We start from the raw sequence: 22,764 nt of genomic DNA on the forward strand, positions 1-22,764 counted from the left end.
ATCGAAAACTTCATGTTTGCGAACAGTTCGATACCCACATAGACGCGCACTACCACACAAAAAAAGGAAAGCAATTCAACCAAAAATGAATTTGTAATAATTTATTTAAAAAAGGACTGTCCTCCTAAAATGGAGACTTATAAAAGTACATGAATCACAACTCTGCCATTTTGGAAAAATGTTAAATCAACTTCTGTAATTGCACAAATCCTGCTAAAATTTTTTAAAATATAATAATCAAAGAAATTACAAATTGGTTTAGTTCATTTTGGCATACTTTCCCTACACTTGTAAAAGTGTATTGATGCAGTCCGCCCCATCTTCATCAGCAGTAATGTAGACCTGTAAACACTTACCTCCACTGCTGTGGACAGAAGTCAAAAGAAAAGCAAAACTAAATGACAACCACTCTATGTAGATGCCCAGATAGTAAAAATATCTTGTTAAAAATAGCATATTTCTATAAAACTGTTTAATTTGCATGAAACATTCTACACCAAATGGGACATCAGCTTTTTAAAGTAAAATCCAAATTACAAACTCCAGTTTTGAAAAGGGACCAACAACGACCACAAACACTTGACATTTGAGTAAAACTGAATAAATATTAGTTGAATTCACAAACTTTAGAGAACCATCATGGTGAAGCTTATATACCATCGACATTAATAAATCTGTAAATTTATTAACTGGACTCATAAAAATAATAAAACAAAAAATAAATGAAAAATATTTTTTGGGCAAAAAGGAAATTTTGTAGGGAGAATATATTCTTGAATTCGATGCGTTCTGAAGGACCAAAGTTGAGGCCGGAAGCACATTTTTTTTTCTCAATAAAAAGTATTAAATGACATTGTATTTTGTATTTTTAAGAAATCCACAAAATTAGGGGTGGACAGTGAAAAGTACCGGTAATGGATTTAAATACTAGTCTGTTTTTAAGAAACACTAAGTTTGCTGGCAATAGTGAAACAATTTTAAAAACATACAAAAACAGTGAGAAAGCATCACTTGACATGGCACAGTGAAAGATCTAAAGATGATCCAATTCACCTTGCAACAAAAATAAATAAAACAATTTGGCTTGGCTGTTCAGCGAGTGTACACACAAACAAATAAACCAACGTGAATACTGACGGTATTCTGTTAACTCACAGGGACATTTAGATTGTTACATAGCTAAAGTGGTACATTTATCTTTTTTTCTTACCTGATCAAAGACTCATCCACCCGAAGCCAAAAACTGACAAACTGAAAATATCCCTTTGCAAAGTTACAGGCACTTAAAAACTGTAGACACATTCAATATAAAAACCTTTGGGCGCCCCAAAATATACATTTAATATAAATGAGCCAAGATATAGAAACTGAACAAATGCATCAAGTAATTTTTTTTTATTACAACACAATTTAGTTTTTAATCAAAAGCAGAGAAACATTTACATACATACTAACCATGGAGGAGGAATGAAAGGGAGAGGAAGAAAGGAGGGGAAATGCATCCTATAAAAACATATAGCTAAGCTGAATGTACACAGTACAGTGAGCCAAAGGGGGAAATAAAGAAAAAGATATATGTTGGATGTATGTGTGTATGAGGGATTTTGTGGGCTATCATATAATTCTTTTGCAAAAAAGTCACACCTACTCATGTCAAATAAAACATCTTAAAAATAAAAGCCGTATGGAAAGTTGTTTTTTTTTTATCATCTTTTGCTATTAGGATAGAGAATCAAAGCCTTACATAGATCAGGGTCTTCCATCCACCGCTCTTGCTCAGGCAGACAACATGAACACACAGAGAAGGGTGGGTGGAGACGAAGAGAAGACAGATGAAGGAGTGGTGGAGGAAGTAGGTGGTGGTTGTAAGTCCTTTCCAGGCATGCATGGTGGCGAGGTGGCCGTAATTTCCTCCTCAGTGTCCTTCCATCATCCATGATCCTTGTGAGCTGAAAAGGTGTCAAAACGAAGGGTGGAGTTTGGTTTCGAGGCAGCCCAACAGTGAAAACTTTCCCATATCCCGCACCAATACATGTCTAGACTACACACACACACAGTTTACACCAGGGCTGGGTGCACATGAGCACCGTAATGCTTTTACACTGCATGATACCTTAATCTACTCACTTAATACAGGGGAGCTGGGAACTCTTCACGGAGGTTTTGATGCAGCAGCTTGCATTTAGTGCTTAGTTTGTGTTGCAAATGTTGCCAGGCATTACTAGGCCTCAACGGAATAAACAACTAACAGCTCGTGTCGCTTTGGTTGTTACATTTACTCACTAAAACCATCAAGCGGTTAAAAGCTGGACAGCATCACAAGTGAGCAGGTACTATGCAGTGGAAAAGAGACATTTAATGTACATGGTTAGCGTCATCTACATCATGAACACTTCATTACATGGCATATAATTCAGAAGTCTGGGAACAGGGCATATACATTTTTAAACTCCACGTATTGCTCCCAACCCTGGTACAAACACACGGATATGTCATGCAAACTCATATCCAGATGGGCATATTGAAAAATCTAGTTAAAGAACATTCAGTGATATTTGGATCAAATTAAGGCATCACTGTGAGATGTAAAAATTCTCTGCACGTCAAGGAAGGCTATTTCTTTACGCTTCAAATTTACCGTTAACTTTGACAGACAAGAATTGACAGCCATTTAAAAGACAAGACAGTGAAACCGAGCAGGTTGCTTATGACAGATTTAACTCATGAAGCATAATATAATGTTGGAAATCTTTTTTCCACCCTTTGAGCCGGTTTTGGTCAGCTCTATAGTGCTGGAATTATTGTTGGGATAACATTACCTTTAATGTCCTTAAGTAGAGGCACCATGTTTATTCGCAATTTGAAATTGAAAATTACAATTCAATAAGGAGTTTAACCTCCAATCAGCATTACAAAGATAAACTCGGTATGACTGAGTGAACTGCAGTGTAGCCAAAACAGTATCAGTGAAAAGCTTTTGTATGTTGTAACATGTTTGTATAAGTGAGAAATCTCATACACTCATTTAATACTGGTTAGGTATTTAAGTGAATTAATCTAATAAGCACCGGACGCCTTACTTACAGGCAGGTAACATTAGTGACATTAATTAAAGTATTTGAATTTATATTAAAAATTGTAGATTGGAACTTGATTTGTTTAACATGAAGCCAAAGTTAAATACAGTTCTTGATCACATTACTGTACAAAATACAGTGGGCACTCTCAATTTGTGAAAGCACACCTCTACAGGAGAAATCTGCACCAATTAATACATCAAAATAACAAATCAAGGGTTGTCATATATATGCTAAGAGTCAAACCAGGGTCAAGACGTCCATGAAATCTTTTCAGGTAGAAAATACTGACAAACTATCGGAAGTAAAACCTTTTTAAGCCTATATGACTTTAAATAAAACTCTTATATATATATTACAGATTAGAAAATCCAGGCAGTGTCTGACATTATTACTTCCTTATACAGGGGTAGACAACCCGGTCCTATGGAAGACACAGTCCAGCAAGATTTTCTGTCCTACCATGTCACGAAGGGATTTAGGACTCAAGGTGAACGGTGTCGTCTACCCGGTAGGGCAGAAAGCCATACTGGATTGCATCTCTGATAAGACTGAGTTAGTCACTAAACCGTTTAACTGGTGTTATGCTCAAACCCTACTAACAACTAACTTAATGAAGTGAAATGCTGAGTGCTAACTGGCTTATTTTAGAGCATTCGCTAAGGACATCGGAGGGAAATGTAATATATAAACATAGCATACCAGTTCCTTTACTTAAATGGACACAAATCCTGACCGTGGACAGCATTTGACCCTGGTCTAACATAGTTCTAAGGTTGCTTAAATATTGGGGGGAGGAGGTTGGCCCCCGCTCTAGATACAATCAAAAACTGAATTAAGAATGATCATTAGGGGTCGCCTTAGTCACCACATGTCGACACACAAAGCCTGACAACTGCCATAGACATGACATTTGGTTCTCTGATTGGCATGCTCGTCAACTGTAATCATGTGACTTTACACTGCGATAAACATTTTGCTAAAGATTTTTGGGATTAGCACACAACTGGCATTTTATGTCCACGAGGAATCTCTTAAAACAAAATGAAAATGTGCTCTAGGCAGACTGCTGCAGTCCTTGAATCGGATATTTTTGAGGTGTGAAAATGGGAAACTTGTCTTTAAAAATCACTCTTATTGAGGTTCCTGGTAGACATAAAATCTGCAAAAATATGTGGGACTTTTGGAAGAAAAAGACAATATTTAAACTAACTAGATTACTAATTTAAGCAGTCCTGAGACAGTCACAATGTCAGCAACTGCATGAACCAGACCACCCAATTAATATTTCTCTGATCAACATGATATTAATCACACAATTTAAAAAGAAATCTCATGCACAGAGCAATGTACGGCTTTAAGTGCAGCTGAAGCATGAAGCTGTAAACAGCTTTTTAAAGATTTGGAGAAATATTTTGGATGATATAGGACCATACAGAGATGCTGAAGGCTCAACGTAAACTCTTGTGACTCTACTCTATAAACTCACTGAGCGATACACAAGCCCACAAACATCTTCGTAACTTGGCAGGAAACGGCATCAAAATGTCAAACAACTGCTCACACAAGATATTCAAAGCGAGACCCCAACCTTTACAAAATTTTACTGTTCATCACGCAATGGCAGAGATCAACTCCGTGAAAATGACACTGAAACACTGAAAAGTCTAAAGTTAGATTAAGAGCACATTGGCTAGGTGTACAAAGTGTTGCCAAATAGCTTATTTTAGCTATAGTTCTACCACAGCATTGCTTTACATCCAAAAAGCCACCATAGTACACATTACTACAAGCCAAAATCCCCATAAGCATCAACAAGGGCACGTTATCTTTCAATACACAGCAGCCTATAATGATTTAATGTCTAGGAAATTCTAATAGAGACTCGTAAGAATGAAATATAGTAAACATTTCTGTGCTTTGTTCAGCAGTATTCAGTGTGAATGTCAATTAAATTGCGGCAGTCAAATTAAGATGTATTTTCATCTGTAGGCAAAAAAGCTTTTGGATGAAAAAAATTATAGATCGTATACTGTTGTTACACAGACGTTCGATTTAAAGCCAATCGCTGTTTGAAACAGAATTTGCCTTGAGCAATAAGTGATGTTAGGCTTATTATGGGCATTAACATTTGCAAAAATTGATGAACATGCATGGTCTCAGAACAAAAGAAGGGTTTTTTTCCCCTCTAACACTTCACCTCAAACTTAATTTGAGGTGCACGGCTTCAAAATTAAATATGCAACGCTGCAGATCATGTCGTTTATCAAAAAGGAACTGTCAGACAACTTGACATGTATACATGACATTTGATATCATAGATTAACAAGTGCTGATTTAAAATTTATTTCTTTGAAAGTTATAAACCAGTGCAATACTGCATTTCAAAGAATGGATTATGACATATTACTCAGAACAAAACATATACAAAGTGAATATTACTCTATTATAGAGGTAAACATTTTTTACCCTGATAAAAACACCACAGTTGTGTCCATATTAGCACCTGATAGACGCTAAAAGGTATACCATCTAATACGAAAGTGAGATGGCAATTCTTTGAAATCATTGCTATTAGATATCAATCAATCAATTAGTGAAATACCTACTGGAACAACACTGACAAACCAACTCAGCAATCACGATACACAAATAACTGGCATACAAGGAAATATCAATCATACATTGAACTGTAAATCAGTCAAACCCAAAAAATTTGAATTTTGGATCCACTGCCCAGCTGGTAAATGCAAAATTTTGTTAGCCAAACACTTCAACTCTATTTGACAATGTCCTCCAACAGCCTCTAATTAAACTAAAGAAAATGAAGGAAAATTGCTACAAAACTACAAAAAGTGCCTTTTAAAGTTTTGCAAATTTACCAGCTTCCAAGGCACGTAGACCAAAAACTGACACGTGTCTATAGAAACACCATGAATTGTGTTTTTTCTTTAAGCATAATCAAAGGGGAGATACAACTTTTTATGACTTTTTTGCAAAGCTGGAGGAGTCAGAAACAAATGCACAACACCAGGTACACAGTAGATGTCAATGATCTGATATTGTGAAAGGGAAACTTACCTTACACCTACCTGACATGAGTTTTAAAAAGCCTTTTCCTTGCTCACCTCGTCTCTCCTTTTCTTCAAATATCCATAATAACATTTTAATTAATAATAATCCATTCTATGTTCTATTTATCTACATAGCTCGTATATTTCAACTTCACTTGAGTTGAAATTCAAAGAATACAATAATGATTAACATTTGAATACATATGACAATACACCACCACAATGACCAAGCAAAGTGCCGTGGACCAGAGCCTGACAGTAAATTTGACTTGCTCGCTGAGCTGAACTATTCAAAGAGGAGGTGAGCAACCAAAGGGGACTTTCATTCAACTCAACTGTGTTTGTTCCTTTACTGGATTGAGCTTAAAATCAATTGACCCCCAATTTGACAAAAGAAGTTAGTTAATATGAGAAAACGAACCAGGGCGTGTACTCACCTTGTTCATCATCTAGCGGTGGCGATATTCCCTTTCCCTGTCTCTTTCGCGGTCTCTGTCACGATCCCGCTCGCGGTGGCGGTCCCTCTCCCGGCTGCGTTCCCGGTAATAGTCTTCGTGTCGGTCACGGCTGCGGGACTTATGACGTCTGCTCTTTTCTCTGGAGCGGCTGTGGTCTCGTTCCCTCGAACGCTCTCTTCTGAAGGGAATTACGCATTCTCAAAAACCGATGATGGGGGAGACTTTTGATACCGCACAAAAAAAAGAGGAGCAACTTCACCTGGAGGCTGAGCCATAGCTTTTTGACTCTATCCCATGGAGGCAATCCTGCAAAGAACTGATGAGCACCTTACAGCGGTCATCTGCTGACACTTTGGACTGTTTAATCAGACTGATTGCTGTCACCAAGGTTTCTATGGCGCTGCCATAGTCAGCTAAAAAGACCACAAAGGGATTAAAATGTGGCGTCATACGTAGGAAACACCCACAGAGCGATTACTTAGCACACTGTTCCAATGGGCTGTACCTGCACTGGCATCGGACACGGCTCTAGAAATAGCGCTGGAGGAGATGGCTCTGTTCCGGTTCATGATCTCCTCAAACTCTGCCTCACTCAGAGGTGCCCGGGATGGATCCATTTCCCTGCAAAGATTACATAAGGGTACGCGAATACATATCACTGCAATTTATGCGCGGATGTAAATTTAAAATGTTCGCTTCAATATTTGTTCTGTGGCTTCCATTTATTCTTACCGTCCCCCGGGGCCGTAATCCCGCTCATATGGGGGCGGACGTCCATATGGGTCGTTTGGTCCAGGGGGCCCTCGGCTGTCATTAGGGGGCATAGCGTTGTTGCCGGGTGGTGGAAAGAATGCAGGGTTGACATGCGGAGCTGGAGGTGGTCCACCTGGTGGGGGACCAGCCATGTGTGGAGGTGGTGCCAAAGCCATGGGGGGTCCAATAGGACCTGGAGGACGAGGAGGGAATGGTCCTGGTGGTGGTGGGCCCTGTTGAGGAGGGGGACCAGGAGGGGGGCCGTAACCTGGAGGGGGTGGGCCTGGAGGGAGCGGGCCTACTGGAGGTTGACCAAACTGACCTGGAAAGATAACTGGAGGAGGGAGCCTGTCCCCACGCCCAGGTGGACCGGATAGTGGAGGGGGAAGGCCCTGACCAGGTGGTGGAGGCCCTGGAGGCCCAGGGGGCCCAGGTGGACCCGGAAGGGGGCGTGGCGGTGCTTGCATCCCACCTAAACGAAAACAAGTCAAAAGGTCTTGTAAAATTGTCCTGTATCTATTGACTAACAAGGACATTGAAAATGTTTTTGTAGAACATTTTCCTGCCTCTTCGCAGCAACGTACTAAAAATCGCATCCATCATTGGGCATTGAAGGGGAGGTAACAGCCAATAAACAAGAGATATATCACAAAAATTCTTTTGGATTTTAGCAATTACGCAAATAAAACTGAATCTGGTTTGGAGACAAACTATGTCCTTAGAAAATGAAACAAAGCTCCTTTAAAACACAATGAATACACTTACCAGGGAAATGTGGTGGTGGCCCACCAGGCCCGACAGGACCAGGAAAACGGTCCCCTCCTGGACCAGGTGGCCCGGGGTATTTGCCTCTGCCTCGACCCATCGGAAACCCTCCACGACTGCCACTACCAGGGGGACCAGCTTTACCTTCACCAGACATCTGGCCTGATTGTGTGGCTGTAAAATGACAAAATATTGGAGGTCCATTTCAGATATATAATTCTTAGATTAAACGTGTATAGAGTGGCATAACACATTGGATGTTCATACTTGTGGAAACAACTGAATGTGAATTCCAGGTGTCTTTTTTTTTTTTACTGGAGCACAAATGCCTTTTTATTATTGTAACTGGTGTGTAAAAAAAAAAAATTTTTACTTGCCGTACTTACTTTTCCGTGACTGCATCTCAAACTGGCTGAGTGACTGTTTGTTGCATGGCGTGACAATAGGGTTCTGACTATGGAGCTCCCTCTTAGGAAGCAGCTCCATCAACTTCCTTGATGATGCCTCTGAGCCCACACACACAAGGGCAAACCTGTTTGAAAAGACATCACCAATAGGATTTAACCAGGGGAATCAATTCAGCATTTAAAGGGTTAACTGTCCGTATCTATCTATCTTAATATAGCTGGTCATTTCCATTTAGATTTTACACAATCTGTGTGCAGCACACTGCATTTCAGGAAACACTTATTCTCAACTTTACGTTAACCTCACCCCTTTGATTGGCCGTTGGCTCTGTTTTCGTAGAACTTAATCTCAATCACATCGGAAATCCCTATTGATCGGATGGCCTCTGTCAGGTCCTCATCTGTTGTCCACTGTACAAAAGAATTTATTAGCGTAGTCACAAGACATCAAAATTCTTCTAGTGCTGTGTGTCATAGAGAACAACAAAACAAGGATATCCAAGGTGTCTTAAGAGAATTCTAGTACTCACCCATGTGAGGTTTCCTATGTACAGGGCAATTCTTTTTCCCGTATAGTTAAACGGCATATTGGGTGGAGCACTCTTGCCTCCCTCTGTGCCACCAGACGCAGGCAGCGTGTCCATGTAATCACGGTCTTCTGGAGCATCGCCATTGTTCGCTGAGGGGGATATTACGTCGTCGTACAAGTCGATCTGCTCATGGACAGGGTAGTCAGCCTCCTGTTAACAGATAAATGTTTGCAAATGAGTGAAGTACAATTTTACAAAATTTTAATGAAAGGGGTCAAATCATTATAATAAAAATGCTTTGCGAAAGTAGTTTGTGAACTTTGAAAATAACACCACAATAACCTTTAATTGGACCTTTATGGAAATTGACAGAAAGTGGGTCAAACATAGAGGAAAATACATGTCATTTGAATTTCTGAAGATTTATGGTGTGAATTCTACACAAAGCCCTAATCTACACCATAAACACAATAGACTTGAAGGCATGTGCTTTGAAACTGTTAGTTTATATGCGAGAAAAGTTATTAAAAATCGAGAAAAAGCCTGTCAACAGTACATCTTTCAGCTAAAAACACGGGGCGAAAACCTTGTAATTCCAACCACCACACTACAATTAGAATAATCGAAGACGAAATATCCACAAACACGAAAATTATAACGATTATCACAACATAAACAAATGACGCGGTTTCTTAAAAGGAGGGGCCTAAAATAATGCGGAAAAATATACACCCACGCACACTAATGCTACACCAATTACCGAAGCATCAATTAAAAGATTTATTTTAGAACTGATGACATTGTAGCAGCCGGCATTCGTTTGAAATCCATCAGGCATTCCGTTTGTTTGTATTAGGAGATGGCACAAATGATCTCAAGCACAATTATATGAATAGATGCTAACGCTAACTAGCTTCAGTGTTTGCCTTGCAAACCCGCCATTAGTGACGGGGCCGGGACCACTCACAAAAGACCTGGAATTACCACAGTACAAAAACTAGACTTCTTCTAGACTCCTTCACTGCGTGCACAAATGCTGCATTAAACATTAACGCCACAGCGCTATATTTTGAGCTCACAATGTTCACAAAGATGCACACTGGCAGCGTGGCGAACACAGGCCTGCCTTTCCTCAGAACTAGTCGGAGACGTGCAACCAACGCTCCAATTACAATAATTCTAAAACGCTGCGCAATGAGGCGGGAACCCGCGCAACGAGTCGAAATAGCTTGAACATTGAGGAATTACCTGACTGAATTCCTCCTCTACATCGGCGTAGATATCGATGTGATCCACACCGTCCGCCATTTTCTGCTACTGACCCGTCTGTCGCTCTCTGCCTGGCGGGCGGTGAACGCTGCAAACAATGAAACGGCGGAACAGCGCCCCCCACCGGCGATCTCTATTACTTACAGCCTGTACAGCCCAACTCTTGGTTCTTTAAGATTTAAATGTGCTCGTTTCCTTTAATCAACAAGGAAGAATTAATTTTAAAACCGGTTCTGTCTATACATGTATAAAGAGCTTGTACACTGACTTTTTGAACACACACAGACACCAAACAGAATATTTTTGGTACAAATTGAAGGGTTTGGAGGAAACAAAAATGCATACAGAAAATGCTGCAGAGACAAAAGAAATGAATGCAAGATATCAGACAATTATACAAAGTGGGAAGGTAGACAGGATAACAGCTTGAAAATAGAATCAGTCAAAAATGTTGAGGTATCTGGACTGTTAAAATTTCAGCAGAATTGGTGGGCCTGATGCCAGTATGCAGCAACAAAGGAGTGAAGCACTTGTTTAGTCAGTGACACTTGCCACAATATGCCTTTTTTTGTGAGTATTCACTCTGTTGTCATGTGACTGTTGTGTCTGTTGTCATGTGACTGTTCTCCAGCTGTTGTGACACATGACTTTTTTTTCTGTCAGCCACCTTAGGTTTCTCTCTTTTGCATTTTAATTCCCTCCTTCTTTCCCTTCAGCTCCACTTTCTGGTAAAGCTGCCAGATTGTGATGAACTCTCTACTGGTCAATGAGGTACCCACATCTGGTGGAATTGTAAACATCAACAGTCTAGTTCCTTGTGTAGTTAATAAGCCATATGATTTGTGTCATGAAAAGTGTAACTGAAATGAATGAGGCTAAATAAAAAGCTGTTTTCCTAATTTTTACATTGTATTGGTTTCGTATTAAAGGTTAACTACTTGATAAGTGAATTGTGTGTTGTTTGAGTTTCACAATAGAGCATGATGATCTCTGACAGCATATTGAGTTTAAATAGCCAGCCCATAAACCGAATGTCGCCAATTGAAAGGAGGCACGCTTGGAGACAGATCTCCTCCAGCTCCATCTCGAAGTGCTCTCAGTCTTGCAGGAATGATTCAGATTTGAATTAAGCAGCCACCGAGGTTGTAAAGCACCAAATATCACCTGGACATCGAAAACTCTCAGGATGAATGGGGTTGTATGTCCACAGGCTAATTGTCTTAGATTTCCCACAGTGCTTGCTGAAAAGATTCTTGGTGGTGGCTTCCCAGCATTGGGTAGATTAAGGGTGTTCAGTTAAATTCCCTGTCAGTGAACTGCGTTTCCACTCCATCATGATTCCACTGCTCCTGAATTGTTTAATTTTGTGCTGTTTTTGGTTAACATTGTAGATTTCACAACAGGTCCAGACAGAGTCCAGCTTTATTTGTCAGTGTACCCTCGAATGAAATCAACCCTCAGCAGCAATTCTTTAATTGCAATGTAAAATAAATAAATAAATACATGCTACATTCCTCAGTTTAAAGTCAGAGTATTTTATTAAATTTGCCAAAATATCTTGTTTATAACTTGTCAAAAATGAACAGCAGGTGAAATGTTGCATTGGTACTGTGGTTGTAAGGAAACACACACACACACACACACACACACACACACACACACACACACACACAGAAAGGCAGACGTCACATATAAAGATGTGTTGAAAAAAACAATGCCGGGATGTGGTCGATGTAAAAATGCACAAGATCCTGAAGCAGTTCCATTTTTAGATAAATCCAAATTCTACATAACTTTTTTCAGCCCACTTTCTTGCCACTCAACCACTGAGATACCAATATTTCACCAACATTTAGGTCTCACAATACTGTTGCTGCACACAACAGTGCTGTGTGGTCATTCTTTTTCTTATACCATTCAATTAAAGTACATGTGTCAATGAAGCAGTCACAATGGTGATAAACACTTTACATTATTTTACATCTGTAAGTGTAAAATATACACGCCCACATTGTCTTTTCAAGGTCCAGTTTAAGGTGGATAGTTTGGTTACTGCAACCTAGGTTTGGGTGGCTGTCACGGGTACAATGTTCAGAACTAGGTACTTAAAAGAAAAAAATCCACTTTAGGTGAAAAAGCACATTGTCTGATTTAATCTTGTCTCTGTTTGTATGAGGATATCTCAGGGGTGAGGAAACAGCCCATCATCTCGAGACAAGTGCCAGAAAAGAGAGACAGGTGAGAAAGAGAGAGACAGATAGAGAGAGATCAGATGCTCCTCCACAGTCATTGGCATTCTCCTGCAAGAACAAATAACACAGTGATGTTATTGATCTTTGAAATAACATCATTTCAACAAAGCTGTGCGTATAGGACGCTAATTGATGAGTACATCTACTCCTAATAAAAAAAAGGGTTAAACCTAATGAATGAAATGGCACTAATTCCAATTCTTGCTAATCAGCGAATGAGAAGCTGACCTGGGGGTGGTAGGCGTGGCAGGACTCAGGCCGCCTGCGAATCTTCTGTGACCTCATCCTGTCACATTTAACCGAGGCATTATGTGTGACGGAGTCAAGGAACAACAGCACTGGAAAGAAGAGGCCCTCTGTGATGTCCAAAACAAATTATCTTCAGTTTTTAGGGGCCAACGTGGTGGCTGGGATCAACCTTCCACCTGGCCTCGAAATCACATTTTACAATCTTGTATCATGGTGAATAAAGGATATTCTATTCTATACATAGTAGTATCCAGTATAATGTAATGGGAAAGGATATATTTGACTTCCTTGGGATCCATGGTGATGGGTGGGTACTGTCTGGAGCAGTCGCAGTCTGCCTGGACCACTAACATCAGCAGGTTGCTGTCTGGTATCTGCTGCACCACAAACATCCTGACACACAAGAACAGGAGCTTTTTTTTTTTTTTAGAACAACTGAACAGAAAGAAAACACCTTCGCGGACCATCTCAGTCAGATGGAGTCTAGCTTGAATCATTGATAAAATAAACATAGCTAAATGCATCCATAATGCTCCAACAATCCCAGTAATTTAATTTAAAGCTGGACTTAAGAGCTAATATAATATAATAAAAACTCATCAGGAAAGCGCCGCAATGCTGTTTTAGCACTTTGGGCCTCATGGGGGCGCTCTCCTCCAAGTTAAGATCACATATAACTGAAAATCAAGCCATGAAGTGCTGTAGCTGCAATGGTTCTCATCCCTCTTTAAAATCCCTCTCAGCTATTGCAGGTAATTTTTGACTCCTTCTCTTCCTCTCGACATGAATCGTGGTCCTTGCTTTCCCCCTGTGCCGCCTGACTTAAATCTATTCCTTATTTTCCTCTTGTACCTGCTCTTGTGCACTGCTCTTACTATGCACAGCACAGCAACGCCACAGAAAATGGATGTCAGAAGGACAGTTTAATAGGACTGATGCAGCAGATTTAAAGAGGTCCGTGCTGCGTGTTTGTGAGTGCATAATTGCGGATGAGTGCGTGCTCACTTTTGGCAGCGTCCACACTTGATGATGCTGTTGGTCTCTTTGACTGACGGCTCATAGATGAAGCTGGGGTATTCAGTGTCACACGGCTGGAGGATGTCTCCCTTTTTCTTGTGAGATGACGCTAAAGGAGAATTAATGTCATAGGTGAAAGAGAATAACGTGTGTCTAAGTGTGTTCATCTGTGACTGGCAGGCTGAGATTATGTGACTGAAATGCCTCACTCTCCAGCCAATAAGCCATTAGAACTCAAAAATGATGACCTCCTCATATTTAATGTACGCTAGATAGAAACACCGTCAAAAAAGATACTCACAAACACTGAAAGATGGCTTGGCTGAATGGAAGGATGACGAGGGTGATGATGTGGAGTGAGATCATGAATGGATGATTGGCAGGTAGAGTATTGAAGATGAAGAGCGCACGATTGACGGACAGACAGAGCAGGGTGATGTGCAAACAGGGCAGGAAGTGATGCAATGAAAATGACAGGTTTTTGAGATAGGAGAAGGGTTAATGTTGAATATTATGAGCCGAGGTTCCCACATTTAATGAAATCTACATTTAAATCTGTTTAGAATTTTGATTGAGTCGTTGAAGATTATTATCCTTAAAGACGTTGATTTATGACAGAAGTGCCTCAAACCGAGCCAAATTGGCAGATTGTCATATTTAGAGGATTTGCATAATTTCTATCCATTTATATGAAACACCTATTAGGATTCTCTAAATGTGGATGAATCCTTGATCTGGTCACATTCCTTCTTGGAGAGCTCACCTTCTGTGAAATGTTCCGGGTGCCAGAAGCTGCAGATATTAAACTCCAAGAGAAATCTGGAGGAGCAAGAGGGCGAGAGAGCACAGAGAGAAGGAGGCAATTATACAGTCATCGCCATAAACCACAGCTGATTGCAGGCATATTGCGTGGGGTTGCAAAAACCAGGCAAGTATCCAAAGTTGATGTCATGGGAATATTAAAGTGGGTCCTCACGTTATTCAGCTCTAATAGTTATCCGCGGTGGCCATTTTTCTCTTTAACTTGACCGTGCCTTCTTGTGACATTAGAGCAAGTAGTAAAAAATAGAAAATAGATGCCATAGGGGCATCTCTTAGCGGTGGTAGCTAATGCATTGTATGAAGAAATTTGGAGGTTTGGATAGAGCCCTTGAAGGGGGTTGGTGTGGAGAGCTCAGAACATCTCCATGGCAGGTGTTTGTAGTGGCAGTTGAAGTTAACACTATTTTAATGTGGTGCAGGATGCACATTTAAAGCAAATGAACACATTTTACCCTGCCTATAAGCCTGACATAAGGACCATCCCGCAGTTCTCTCTGATCTCCTCTCTGCCCCTGACTCCAGCTGTCTATTAAGGGCCTCATCTCAAGCTGTGACAACAGCATCATATGTCTTCTTAGTATTCAGCTCGGCTGCAAACTACAGGGACCTCACAGTGGGAGGGGACACCGCAATTCATTTTCACGTCTTGGCCAGGTTTTAGTGCACTGCCTGATTCCTATTGCGTCTAAAATGAATCTATTTTAATTGTGCTCCACCTTAAATATTCAATAAGTAGTTCATTAATATATTATCATTAGTTAACTCATTAGCCCTGTACTCGCGAGGTCAGTGTAACTTTCCCCCTTTTTTAGAGAAAGAAGTGGTAAAAATCATTTATCATGTGAATTACAATAAATACCAGCTAATAAAACGATCCCCTTCCATTCTGAACAGACTGTACTTTCATTCTGGAAGACTTACAGCACGAAGTTGGAGAGGAACCACTTGAGGGCTGAAGCCAAACTGTAGAATGACTGAAAAGAACACCGATATATTCATTTATTTACACTGGAGGCCTGAGTATTGTGGTAAGAACACTTTAAAACGAGCAGGTTGCACTTGCGCTGAGAAGTGGACGAGCGCTGCTGACAGAGTGCAGGTTCATCTTACACATGGCCTGGTAGTCGAACAAGGACACCCTGCGGACACACACCCCCACACACACATGAGCACAGGGGTCATGTTCTTCAAGCGCAAGATCACAGACACATTTTCTCACAAAATATAAGAGGAAAAGAAATAGTGAAGTAAACTGCTCAAAACAAGTTATGTAATGTCCCATGTCAAATGAAGCGTGAAGAAGTGTTTTATCTGTTTATAAATAGCATATTACTCATGGGGTTGGATGGACAGAAATGCTTTTAAAGAAGCTAAAGGGGTGGAAAAGGGAACAAAAGCTGCAGCATCTACACATGGCTGACTTAGCCATGTTTTTAACTGGAGACCACGGCAACACATGACAGAAACGCCACCATTCAACAATAACTACAATACTTGGAGAGCCCATGTTTGGAAAAATGCCGTCCAAATTATGGGGTTGAAATGCATGACAATTCATGCTCTAGATAAATATACATTTATTTAATTCAAAACTGATGACATCCTGTGAAGACAACCAATCAATGGGCTTGATCTGGCCTAGATTTATATGTATGGTACATGTGAACGGTTTACATGGGCTGTTCAGGAAGTCAACAAACAGCACAGATCCAACAGCAGGCACCTGATGTCCGAACAACCAGACCGTCACAAGTCAATACCTTTTGAACATGCCCATTCGGATCAATGTCGTCATGACTGAGCCGTCGATCTCACCCAGGAATCGCCCCGCCTATCAGGAAAGAGAAACAACATCCGTTTGGCCTCAGCCACAACAAACTGGGAGACACATTTGTCTGTGCGATTGCACTCACGTCGTTCTGCTGCTTGGAAACCAGGACAAAACCATGATTATCAATTACATAGCAGTCCAAATCCTGTAAGGAGGAACAGAGAGAAAACAACCGCCTTGACGAACAGGAAAAGAGCCCATTATAATATACAAACACACACACTTTCTGATCTGTGCCAGTGAAAGTTTGACCATTTTAAATTGGTGAATCAAACCGAAATATACCCACAAAGCTGTCACATTGAAGAGGACAAACCCCCTCGACGTTGGAGCACTGAGGCATGGATGGGAAGAGAGGACAGGTTAATGATGAACAAGCAGTCACATATGTGTTATCGTCGACAGCGAGTACGAGGTCTGAACGCACAACTCCCAAAGCTGCCTCCTGAGGTGTTTACGTGCGAACGTGTGTTCGTGAAGACAAGTGCGAGTGTACGTGTTGCTGACGAAAACAAAGGTGCGAATCTGCTCATTTGCATGTGATACTTCTTGCCTCGCTGTGATTGCTAGCTAACAGTCTCTGTTGAGCATGTTTCACCTCCACACGTCTGTGACGGTGTGTGCACGGGTGTAATTTGCCGGAGCCGGAGTGTGAAGCTGACTTCACGGAGCTCAGTGGGTGTCGGCTGTCTTCGCTTTGGGCCTGCATAAAAAGGGGGGGTGGGAAAAGATGCATACTTACATCCGTATCATTTGGCTGTGAAGTAAAAGGAAGAGAGAGGGGGGAAAGAACTGTTACTTCACTTAATAACATCTAAGTCGATGCATCATGCTGCATTGTCCTCTTCCAGGATGAAGACAAATCAATAAACAATTTACACAGATGGAAACGAAAATGTGAAACGCATCGCGATGATTGGTATCTCTTCTATGATAGCAAGATTAACTCGCGGAGGGAGTTTCTCCTTTTCTCCCGGCACTTGCTTTCAACCCTGGAAGGGTCATGTGTCAAAATTTATGGTCTCATTGCATGTTTATGGCGTGTGCAGATTGGCGGTGAAGGACGATATGGCTTTAGAATCACACCCGGGATATATAGAGCGCGTCAGACAGCGAATGACACAATTTATCACCCTTTTCCATTCGATTACACGAGAGTGTTAGCCTTCGTCTGTTCCCCATCACTGTGGTAATCTATAGTCTGAAGAATGAGGATACCTGTCTATGTAATGGAGATTTGATGAGTTCAAACTTTTACGGTTAATAGGCAGCTTTCCTGCTACCTTTTAACGTTAAAGACCACAGGTCTATGAACGCTGCTCTTTTTTCTGTAGCTTTGCTGAGTCAGCGTTATGAATAAATCAATGAAACAAACAGCAGCCTTGAAAGCAAATATTAACCTTTGAACGATTGTTTTCTTTTTACCGCATGTTTAAGAAAAAAAAAGAATAAAGACCTCTGCAGCCACCATAGCAACAGGCTGGAATTTCAGTAAGGCCTTCTGTTTCGGCGGCCCCTAAATGTTAATGAATTGAAATCAAAAGTGGCATTTTAATCATCCCAGTTTAATTCTGGACACTCGCTATTTGTTAGATGTGTTCATCTTCATGGGCGGCGTGTGAGGGGCCGCTTTTAGAGACACGGGGCTGTTTCGCTGTGGTGCAGCTGGGGCGGGATACATGCAGGCGCGGTGCAGCAGTAGCTGCAGTGGAGAGACCAGCTCGCCTTATCATGCCCCCCCGACGAGTCCCATGCATCTCCTGTGTCAAGGGCTTACGGAAATAGAGCCCAGGGTGTGAGTAAACTGTCTCATCTTGTAGCGGCGGCGTTGGTGAGAGCATCAATTATCACCTCATCGGCGGAACCTCGGCTGCTCGTACACGGGCATGAATTCAAGAGTTCTGCCGCCTTCCGCTCTGTCTACACCACATGTTCGTGTTAAAATCACATTGTGTGTGAGGTTCAAAGGTAACTATTTTCATTTGATGGTTCTTTTTCAGATCACACCATGATAGGAACAAAATGTCACACACACACACACACACACACGCGTGCGCTTGTCACACTGTTCACCCAGCCACGTCCTGATTGGTTCCTTTTAGACGGAAACTTGCGCTTTATTCTTCTCCTGTCTAATTCATAATTCATGGACTAATAATGGGTTATTTTTAGGCAGTCAACAGCATACTGTCACTATAAGGTCGGACAGGATTCCCCACACTTATGTAACGCTTCCTCTCATATCCAAGGCCTGTGTGGAGGCTTATTCACAACAATCAGCTCTGCAAGACACCGGACTTATGCAAACCCGACCCTGTTAGCAGTAAAATAGTTTTGGCAGAAAATCGTGGGTGATGAAGACTTACTATTGAATAATGAACACCTGAAATGGAATAAAATGAAGTCTCCCTGCTTGTTTGTGTTTGTTGCTAGTGCCACATTTTACATTGTTAGGAATCCTGATCACGAGTCATCTCGGATGTGTAGACCTGCCATGTGACTGGATGTTGTGCCGCGCCTGAATATATAATATAAGCATCCTTTCCCCTGTGGGAGATGATGTGCCGAAAATAGACACGGGGAGGACGTCGCACAACACACATGAACACGCGCGGCTCAGACGTGTGCACGCAAAAACCTATGAAATAAAAATGTTCGGCGGTGAGTCGACGACAGGAAGAGGAGATGATTATATAAGCTGAGAATGTCGAGTTTAGAGGATGAGAGGGGTGAGCGAAGGGGCGGAGAGCGGAAGATTGGATAATTTAGGGGGAGAAAAAAGATTATTTTATATTCTGGAGAATTCTCACTAATCAATTTGGAGCAATTAGGGGAAAAAAACAACTGGCAACAGCAGCTTGTTATTCATACTTCATGGAAGCCTGATCTAAAAATGAGGATGCGTCCTGTTTATAACAGGATTTTGGTGAATGAAGTTTCTGTATTCCTGCAATCAGATGTCAATTAACACAAAAAAGTGGTTAGTTAAAAAGTCTGTCTTAGATTATCTGTAATCCAGCAATGGGAACCATGAACCCAATAAAAGAGAGATAATTCAAACAAAATCAGTTTATTATCTTTAAAATAAGTTGCTTATGAAGGTTTATTCTCCAGTCAACGTCTGGAGTTGTGTTACTTATTTACATCACGAGCATGAAACCACTTCCCCAGGCCTTCAAAGGGTTCAGCCTTGATTTCATCAGCAGCACATTCAGAGCAAAGGTGGACCTGCTGCAAATAACGCTCAGAACCGATAAATATGCAGGCACAGGTGGTCGTGCATATGGTGCCTGCCAGTGGTCGAGTATTAACAGTGAAACAAATATGTATGCACGTGTTTTTACACCTCAGCGACACCAAAACACTCAGGGGCTGGTGAGAGTCACACTGGTAGCCCGTCACTCAGTGGACAGTCTGAACACGTTTTCAAGGCTATCGCACCACAGTCCCGGCAGCAGACGACAGCAAAGCTACGCCTGCTAAACCTGGAGACTTGCAGGCAGCTGTGATGAATACAACATGCTGGACACTGGCTATGGATAATATTATTGATACAGAGTTTTTATTAGCAGTAGGACATTTGCTTACCTGTGATGTAATGGCCCAAAATCTAGATTCAAACACCTCCAGATTCATTTGGACCCCGATGGCTAAAGAGAGAGAGAGAGAGCATTAGAGGAAAGAAAACTATGGTAATTTAAAAACTTGAAACAGTTCAGTGCTGAGAGAACAGGTTTAGCTAGGAGCAAAGCTTGTAGCAGCTAATGCAGGCTGGAAATGGAGAGAGGAAACTTCCATTCCAACTGTTTTAAGAAGGAATGTTGGTGAGCCGATTATGGTCCAAGGGTGAGAGACGACATCTCCCTCTCGTCTCTGAGGCTGGGAGAGGAGAAGAGGACTCGCTGTACAGATCGCCTCTGCCATCGGAACTCTACTTATGACAATCCTTAAACATTAGCTGGCCTTCCGAGACTTGGCGGCGCTGTGTGAACAGGCTATTCTTGGACAGCGTGCACTGACCACTGACTGTAACATCACACTTGCAGTCACAAAACATCAAGACTTAGTCCACTTGCACGTTTCAAACGCGCGCACGGAGGCAGCAGGCTCTCTGGCGTCAGCTTAGAGCTTTACGTCCATCAGCATTTTAGCTAGCACGGTAATGCCAAAAGCAACTGCAATTACATAATAGAAAAAGTGCAATCATCCACACATACATTCTAAGAAGTACACACAGAGAGACACACACTCACTGAGAGGGACGTTACTGCATATTTTAGGCATGAAAGACTCAGTGTTTTACTCCCAACGTGCTTTTCACATCAACAAAGGGAAAACCCCAGGCTTGGCCAAAATACAGAGAAGAGATATGAACACAAATGTGTGCACAAACATCGCACATCGGCGCAGACACTGCAGGACCAGGGTGTATGACACTAAACACACCCTGGCTGCAGATTAATCATATTAATGGAGTCAGGGGGCAAAAAGCTTTATTTTTAGCTGGGATTACTTTACAGGTTGGTCATTTTTAGACGGGAGTGGAGAAGAGGGAACGCGACTTTTGTGATGGGACGATAAAGCCAGTAAATGTGGAAACACACACAGCGACGCACTGACATCATTTCCATGGAAGGCAGATCAGCAAGTTACACCCAAATTTCATGAGTGCGTAAATTTCACCTGTGGAGAGAGATGACAGAAGCAGGAAGGCCCTGGCTGCCTGCAGGTCCAGACATATATTAGTAATATTAAACTATTCAGCAAAGTACTGTGTATATTCATATGCTATAGCTTCTGGAAGAAGGTAAATTGGAGTATATTTCAGTGCAGCCAAGAGCTGTAGTCTCAACGGTTACACAATAAAGCTTGACAATAACATTAGCGGTTGAATTGTCAGCTCATGTAAACACAAAGAAAAGCTGGATGAAAAGAAAATACGTTTTTTTTTGTGTTCAGATATAATATGTGTGCTGTGATAATCCATCATAGTGCTGAATCACTGTTGGAACCAGTTCAATTTTGTCTCAACGTATTTACTTCCAGAAACAGCTAAGTGGCACATTTTGTCTGCTGTCGTTCCGAAGCCTCAGCAGAATAAAATGCAGCACGGATAAGGAACAATCAAAGCCTTTTCATTTGCAGAATTTAATTTATTTTCCATTTTCAGCTTTGCAGCCATTTAAACACGCTCCCCCACAAGTCTCGCATCCGCGGTCTGGTATCGACCTTGGGGTCGCTTCCCTCCACGACAATCTCTGATAGTGTGAGAGCCATTATGGAGGGCAGCAGTAATCCGCCTTCTCTCCCAGCCTGAGTCGGAGGGCACGATCTAATTAAAACCATCAAACGGATCCTTCTGCTCTGTGTGTCTAATGGACGATGTGTCTTCCATGTACACAAACCAAGCCTGTAGTTCTTGATGTAGTTTCTTTTACTGGCATTTGCATACGCACACCCATAATGTGCGTCAATCCAAAAGCTTGTTTTTGAAGTGTGTGTCTGAGTGTGTGTGTGCGCTCACGGGGAATTCACAGTCTGAATTGCAATTAGCCTGAGCTGCCAATCAGACTAGAGAGCACTTTCAAAAGGAAATGAATTAATGAGAAAATGAATTTCAAAAGTCGAGCACAAGTGTCACAATTAATTGATTATTACACCGAGGAGGAAGTAAGAGGAGACAGAGTGACCTAAACTGTGACTGGAGGGAAAGATTTGACATAAAATGGACATAAAAACGAATAATTATTATTATTATGCATTCAGTCACAAGAATGTGACAAGCAAAATATTGTGAAAATGTGAATTGGCAAATACCAAAAGGGACTGCGTAATATACTGAAGTTTAAACTGAAAGGTTTGACATGATTTTTCAGGTAGAGGAACTACATTTCCCATGATTCAGTATAGAATGCTCAGTATAGAACCAGGAGAGGCATAAGGGTACCTTAAAAATTGCTGAGGGATGAATCATTAAAAGAATTCTGTATCAGCAAGTTTATTAAGGGAAAGCATTATAGGCATTAAATTTGATCAAACTAAACACAACGTAGGGAGGTTAAATCAAATTCTGGCATTTTACCTAACTGAACACCAGGTTGGTGGGTAACTAATTAAAAAGTGTCACAATCAGCAGCAGAGCAGAGAGAGGTGAACTCTGAGTGCGGCAAAAACAGCAGCAAAGTGGCCAAATGAATCCCCTGGAGGACTCAATCAGTGACAATGTTACCGTGTTCTGACCCATTTGTGTGGACTAAATC

General features: G+C 41.3%; 2 protein-coding genes across 11 annotated transcripts in view; both read right to left on the minus strand.

Annotated features, from left to right (window-relative positions):
* Positions 1-86: 86 nt before the first annotated feature.
* Positions 87-10,432, minus strand: cpsf6 (cleavage and polyadenylation specific factor 6). 4 transcript variants are annotated; one of them, XM_057022997.1, is made up of 10 exons: positions 10,313-10,432; positions 9,065-9,274; positions 8,842-8,945; positions 8,514-8,659; positions 8,128-8,301; positions 7,342-7,834; positions 7,115-7,230; positions 6,869-7,022; positions 6,589-6,784; positions 87-1,949 (listed from the first exon to the last, which is right to left on the minus strand). In XM_057022997.1, exons 1-9 carry the CDS (start codon positions 10,370-10,372, stop codon positions 6,601-6,603), a joined length of 1,641 nt encoding a protein of 546 aa, XP_056878977.1. In that variant the 5' UTR covers positions 10,373-10,432; the 3' UTR covers positions 87-1,949; positions 6,589-6,600. The 4 variants fall into 4 exon arrangements, with proteins under 4 accessions (XP_056878977.1, XP_056878976.1, XP_056878974.1 ...); XM_057022996.1 differs by having other exon boundaries at positions 87-6,220; XM_057022994.1 differs by having other exon boundaries at positions 6,589-6,787.
* A 1,416-nt stretch (positions 10,433-11,848) lies between these two features.
* The window catches only part of cacna2d4a (calcium channel, voltage-dependent, alpha 2/delta subunit 4a), a 51,123-nt gene continuing 40,207 nt past the window's right edge, over positions 11,849-22,764 (minus strand). For 3 of the 7 annotated variants that reach the window (XM_057022982.1, XM_057022981.1, XM_057022984.1), the window contains 13 exons: positions 20,093-20,154; positions 17,247-17,261; positions 16,794-16,838; positions 16,587-16,649; positions 16,434-16,504; positions 15,737-15,812; positions 15,595-15,647; positions 14,615-14,670; positions 14,153-14,173; positions 13,840-13,960; positions 13,109-13,227; positions 12,814-12,893; positions 11,849-12,633 (listed from right to left, as the gene is read on the minus strand). In XM_057022982.1, the coding sequence (XP_056878962.1) occupies positions 12,538-12,633; positions 12,814-12,893; positions 13,109-13,227; positions 13,840-13,960; positions 14,153-14,173; positions 14,615-14,670; positions 15,595-15,647; positions 15,737-15,812; positions 16,434-16,504; positions 16,587-16,649; positions 16,794-16,838; positions 17,247-17,261; positions 20,093-20,154 (878 nt within the window). In that variant the 3' untranslated portion in view covers positions 11,849-12,537. Of the gene's footprint in view, positions 12,634-12,813; positions 12,894-13,108; positions 13,228-13,839; positions 13,961-14,152; positions 14,174-14,614; positions 14,671-15,594; positions 15,648-15,732; positions 15,813-16,433; positions 16,505-16,586; positions 16,650-16,793; positions 16,839-17,246; positions 17,262-20,092; positions 20,155-22,764 lie in introns of those variants that run through there. The other 4 variants (XM_057022983.1, XM_057022985.1, XR_008948340.1 and 1 more) reach the window with 3 other exon arrangements.

Source organism: Takifugu flavidus, chromosome 22 (assembly GCF_003711565.1).
Source record: "Takifugu flavidus isolate HTHZ2018 chromosome 22, ASM371156v2, whole genome shotgun sequence".
Taxonomy (NCBI): domain Eukaryota; kingdom Metazoa; phylum Chordata; class Actinopteri; order Tetraodontiformes; family Tetraodontidae; genus Takifugu; species Takifugu flavidus.

What these genes read in the sequence shown, in the direction of transcription:
- cpsf6 (XM_057022994.1), bottom strand. Translation starts at nt 10,372, where the DNA reads ATGGCGGACGGTGTGGATCACATCGATATCTACGCCGATGTAGAGGAG. An exon ending in TGAGATGCAGTCACGGAAAA is followed by an intron (nt 8,302 to 8,513) that starts GTAAGTACGGCA and finishes GTCATTTTACAG; the next exon opens with CCACACAATCAGGCCAGATG. An exon ending in CGTGTCCGATGCCAGTGCAG is followed by an intron (nt 7,023 to 7,114) that starts GTACAGCCCATT and finishes TGGTCTTTTTAG; the next exon opens with CTGACTATGGCAGCGCCATA.